General features: G+C 47.2%; 1 protein-coding gene across 1 annotated transcript; it reads right to left on the bottom strand.

The window, feature by feature from the left end:
• Positions 1 to 4,449: 4,449 nt before the first annotated feature.
• Positions 4,450 to 5,640, bottom strand: LOC126900906 (uncharacterized). The gene has a single exon (XM_050676940.1). The coding sequence runs from the start codon at positions 5,638 to 5,640 to the stop codon at positions 4,450 to 4,452; it is 1,191 nt and encodes a 396-aa protein (XP_050532897.1).
• Positions 5,641 to 5,855: the final 215 nt, after the last annotated feature.

Genomic DNA, 5,855 nt, shown 5'->3' with positions numbered 1-5,855 from the left:
GTGGGGGGGGGGGTACAAAAGTCACTTTCTGGTGGTAAATCGGGGAGGTACCACCAGTAGTTTGACACCACTCCGGGCACTCTCCGACGATTATTGAAGGCGCTCTCCAATATTGCGGGGAGTGGAGGGGTATGCTGAAATAATATAATTTTACCAAGATGTCCGCTGCAACGGCAAGCAATAACAAGTTGCCGTTTGAGTAACGCAAATGTTTGACCAAAAAGCACGTGCGACTGCCGAACTGTTAGCACGCAAAAAACAAAATTCGAGGATACGACCTCGCATGTAGTGCCACCGACTCGAAACTGACACCGGTGGACCCGCGAAAAGAAACCGAATTGTTTAACACCAAAACTAGAATTAAGTTCTAAGTATATCGCATAAAACAGCCCAAAGTGTGAGGAGCGTACATATAACATATACGCACCATCACGGTCAACACGATAGTAGTAGATANACATATAACATATACGCACCATCACGGTCAACACGATAGTAGTCGATGGGGACATGGTTGTCCTATGCTGGTCCGCCTGCCGGCTCGCCTACAACCCCAACCCGTTTTAGTGCTGTGGCACTATTCGCAGATTGGGGCAGGACAGAAGGGCCGGATCGATTGCTCGGTCCGGACCCGTTGTAGGTCTTCTAAGGAACACCAGCACCGCATTGACGGGATCTCCGCGCCGTTGCGTACCTATCGTCTTTGAACCCCGCATCGTTCGCAGACACCCCGGTATGGGCGTGACCCTATCACAGTCACTAAACGCATCTGGTAGGCGCCTACACCTCCGGTATTTATCTCCCACCGGTAGATCAGAACAAGAAGTCAGGGAGCGTCGCACCAACAAGACCAGTTCTCACTAGCCGAGCAGGCTGACCTATCACCAACGACAGGTTCCTGGCCAAGCTTGGCCGTTACCACAAAGTTGCTCCTGCAACCGCCACTACGAAGCCAAGCCAACACTGCGCACGGAGCGACGGCGTCGGTCCGCACGCAAGTGCCGGGGGAGCGGGCCACGACTTACCCGTTCTATGACGGGTCCCGCGACTCGGGGCTCTCCCCCGCCCGTAGCACCTTTTTTGGTTCCTTTCGGTTACCCAGGCTTGTGGCCTGTTCGACAGTTGCTCGTCGGCCGTAGCCTCGCGATCGTCTACCCGACTAGGTTGATGTAACCGGGCCCGGGTGAGCCCCTCCAGGACGCTCATCCTGAGGGTTATAAGGTGACCATCCCCGTTTTAGCGACATCAGCCGTCGACTATTCTGATCTCCTTCTACGATCGGCATACTTATTGCCCCAGTAGAATTCTACGCCCCTTGCTGGAGGGCAATGTGGTTGTCACTCTGACAACCCGACCAACACTCCATTTAGTTTGGATCCATTTAGCCCATTTCACCAACATGTTCCTCTCTTCTTGCTTTCTTCTCCATCAGTGTATTTCTTGAAAATTTTCGTAAAGCCTCAAAGGCTAATCTTGTCTCCAATATGCACCCCAAGTCATTCGGCCAGTCCAGTCCCATTCTATCCAGTGTATTCTCTAATTCCATCCTGTGCTCTTCCGTAAGACCGCATTCCCGAATGGCATGCTCCGGTGAATCTTCACCATCTCCACATTCACACCTCGGGTCATCCACTAATTTAAGTTCAAACAACTTACTTCTAAAATCTCCATGTCCCCCCATGTACTGGACAACATAATGATCCAACTCCATGGGTATCTCAAGTCTCCTTTCCACGTTTTTAATTATCTTCCTAGTCCACTCCCCTTTTTCAGCAGCGTCCGTTCTTGCCTGCCATTCTTCTAGCATAAGCTTCCGATCCCGTACATATCTCTCCGGATTCTTTCTTCTGTTCTGTTCCAGTATGGCAATTAAGTCCAATGGTGGTTGACCCGCTATGAGCTGCAGCGCCACCGTCGACGTCGTTCTATATGCCCCAGTAATTGCCAGAAACGCCCTCCTTTGTATGGATTCTAGTTTCCTTCTGGTGCGAATATCCTTGATTCCCTCTGCCCAAAACCTCGCTCCGTAAAGCACTTTAGGCAGGAATACCGCTTTGTAAATTATCTCCGCCGTCCTCTGGTCACAGCCCCAATCAATTCCACACGCCGCTCTTAGCCTGCTGTATATTTCCTCCGCCGTACTTCCCAAGTGTAAAATATGTGGTGTGTATGTCAATCTTTCTCCAATGTGCAATCCCAGATACTTCATAGTCTTAGACATGGCTATCCTTCCATTCCCCATTTTAACTGTAAATCCCGTCCATAACTTGCCTTTCATCATCATAGTCTTGCACTTCTGCTCCGAGAATGTAAGTCCTAATCTACCTGCCCAGCTCGGTAGATCCTCTAGGCTCTTCTCCATTCTACCGATGATCTCCCTCTTGGATTTTCCCGCCGTCAATATCACAAAATCATCAGCATATGCAATTCGTTTTTCATATTCCGGAATTCTTCTAGCTAGGATTCCATTTGCCACAATCTTCCATAAATACGGACCATAGTTGGACCCCTGAGGACATCCCTTACTCAAGGTTACCTTCGCTGTTACGCCCCCTTCGAACATCACTGCAGTTCTATTCGTAAGGTAACTCCTCGCCAACTCAATGGATTTCATACTCGCCCCCAGTTCCCTCATGTCCACCAATAGTGGTTCCCATCTAACATTATCGAAGGCCCCCGTTATATCGAGAAAAGCTCCAATAACATATTTCTCCTTCCTACCTGCCACCCATCCATTCAGCTCTGCCAGAGCCGTTTCCGTGGACTTCCCCGACGTGAATCCATGCTGCGCCGGGTCCAATCTACTCTCCACTTCGTCATTGAGTTTCTTAACTATTAAGTGCTCCACCACTTTCGCCACCACCGGTAATAGACTTACTGGTCTGTATGATTTAACCATCTTACTATTCGCATCCTTATTCTTTTTCAACATGATCACCTTCGCCTTTCTCCATGCTCTGGGAAAGTATCCTTCTTGCAGTACTTCGTTTGCAATAGTGGTAAGCCAGTCCGCAATTGCCCCCCATGCTTTTCTTAACATCATCCCAGTGATAGCATCCTCCCCCGGCGCTTTTCTGGGATTCATCCTCCAGATAGATCTTCTCACTTCTTCCGTGGTTACACCTGCGTCTATTCTCGACGATCTTTCTGGTTCCATCTCATTACTTCTTCCTTCCGTGTCCGTGGGAATGAGCTTCCCTAATATGTACTCCACAGTCTCCTGGGCATTGCTAGTAAAGCTACCATCATCCTTGAGTTTAGCTGTCAAGACCCCTTGTTCCTTAGATCCCTTGCTGATCCACTTATAGCAGCTCCCCCACCTATCCGTGTTGATCGAGCTTGCGAATTCCCTCCACGACCTTCTTTTGCTATCTCTTAGTGCCTTCACATAATCGTTCCTCTTCCTGTTGTATATAATCCGTTTTTCTTGTTTGCGTTCACCTTCCATTCTTTCGTATTCCCGCTGCGCCTTCCTTACTTCCCTCCTTTTTTCCTTAAGTCCATGGTTCCACCAAGGGGGTTTACACCTGTTCTTTACTTTCCTGCGCGGTATCGTCTCCTTCGCTGCCTTCTCTAGTACTTCCATCAGTAGACCTACCTTCCCATCTATGTCCGCTTCATCGAATTCCTTTCTAATGAATTCCGTTTCCCTGTAGACCACCATTTCAAATCGTACCCAGTCCGCTTTGTCTTCAGCAAACCTCTTCTCAGGTACTATACTACGTTGCGGATTACCTGGATCTATTTCCAGTTGTATGATCCTGTGATCCGACGTGACCTCCCCAACGATCACCTTCCAGGTACTGTCAATATTCGAGCACCCTCTCGGACCAAAAAACGTATATGGCTGCCCCGGTACATTCAGGATGTTTAGTTCCCGTCTATCCATTCATTCTTCAACTATTCTTCCCCTATCATTACTTCTCCGGTCGAACCATTTCCTTGACCTCGCATTCACATCCGCGCAGATTAATACAGGGCACTGTAATTTTCCCAGCACCTCATCCATCTCCGCAATGTAGGTCTCCGTTGGGATTCTATACCTGAAATACGCAGATATCAAGGCAATCGTCCTACCTTCCCCTAACGACATTTTCATTACTGCGACATTCGTTGTAATTAGTTCTCCACACGCCATCACCACTAGGTCAGGATTAAACACCACTATCGCTGAGCCAACCCTCGTGCTCCTGGTTCCCGGTATCAGCTCAGTTCTTCCCAGTATCACCCTATACGGTGCCGTCTCCAATCCCACCAGCCTCCCGTTCCTAGTATACGGCTCCTGGATGAGAGCCATATCTACCTTGTTCTTCTGGCAGTATGTTAATAGTTCCTCGTTCGCACATGCTAGGTTCACTTGCACCATTCTAATATTATGTCTCGTAAGCCCTCCACTGTCGCTTGTCATCAGATCCGAGGCTGATGACCTTGCATTACTAGCAAACAATGTCATGTTGAAATTACTATATCTCCACTTTTTACCACTCCATAGTCCGTTCTTCTCATGCTTTCTCTTATGTGCCTTTCCCTCACTCTGCAATCCATTGACGTTGCCACATGCGCTTCTCCGCAGTTTGCACATTTTGGCCTATTCACTTCACTGCAGTTCTTAGAGTCATGTCCCTTCGTACAATATTTACAAGTAAACTCCTCCTGTCTGCACTTGGTCATGATATGTCCAAACTTCATGCACTTGAAGCATTGCGATACATCACAAAACTCCTGTACCCTACATCTGCTCCATTTTATATATATAAAACCCAACTTCATTATTCTTTCATATGCTATCGGTGCCACTTCTATCACCCAGTTTACCGTATCTGCCTCCCTTGGTCCCTTTCTAAAGAGTGGTTTTATATTCTTATCCGCTTCTATCAGTTCTATTCCTATCTCCCTATTGGAGAAGGCAATCGCTCGTGATATTTGTTCTCCCAATATTTCTTTATCCACTCCTTTTACCATAATTTTAGGCCATTTAGCGCTTCTTTCCACAATCCTATTATCCATCAACGCGATATCCTTTATTGCCCTTAACGTATCATCATCCTTTGCAGTTACTATTATTCTATCCTTTTGTTTGATTAGCGTCATTTTCGGTACCATCACCTTCTTCGTGACTTCCGTCCACAATTCTTCCTTTGCATTATATGCTTCTCCGCTACCCAGGTTCAGTTCGAACGGCACATGAGGTCTCTGTTCCCTGCATTCTCTCCTTATCCTGTTCCTTCTCGAGGACCTTGATCTTGACCGTTGTTTCCCATCTTCTTTAATCTCCACAATTCCTTCCCCTTTATTATTTTGCTTTGTCACCATTGAATATGTTGGAATATTGTTCGGTGGAGGCATTTGCAGTCCGTCCTCCTGCTTTCCCAGCAATTTCCTGTTATTCCCGTGTTCTAACTCTTTAATTCTTGCTTCCATCATCTCCTTTTCTTTTCTTATTTCACCTAATTTATCTATCAATTTCTCATTATTAAATCTACTTTCCTCTAGTTTAGCATTTGCCACGTTGCACTGACTCACCATGGTCGCCATCGCCCTCTCTAGCTCTACAACTTTTTGTGCGAACGCTTTCTTCCGATCCACCGTAAACGTTTTCCCGATTAGGTCGTTCATCGTTGTAGTCATAATCCAGCCCATTATGCTTTTTACCATTGCCATACTATCCTTCATCTTCTCCGGTTCTTTGTTCATCGACACCTTCCTCTTCTTAGTAATCGTTCCCCTTGAGGGGCTCACCGCCTCAGTGAGACTCCCACTACACTCCGCCATCTCCTCCATCGAGATTTCCGACGTCGTTGACATTACTCCTCGATTGTTGTGCGCATGCGCGAAAAAAAAAAAAAAAAAAAAAA

The sequence above is a fragment of the Daktulosphaira vitifoliae genome, unplaced genomic scaffold (genome assembly GCF_025091365.1).
Source record: "Daktulosphaira vitifoliae isolate Bord-2020 unplaced genomic scaffold, ASM2509136v1 Scaffold_3, whole genome shotgun sequence".
Lineage (NCBI taxonomy): Eukaryota > Metazoa > Arthropoda > Insecta > Hemiptera > Phylloxeridae > Daktulosphaira > Daktulosphaira vitifoliae.
Note: the sequence above shows the minus strand (reverse complement) of the source record. Positions and strands in the feature narration are given on the sequence as shown.

Excerpts from the sequence above, each read along its gene's own strand:
- LOC126900906 (XM_050676940.1), bottom strand. The coding sequence starts at position 5,640 with ATGGGCTGGATTATGACTACAACGATGAACGACCTAATCGGGAAAACG.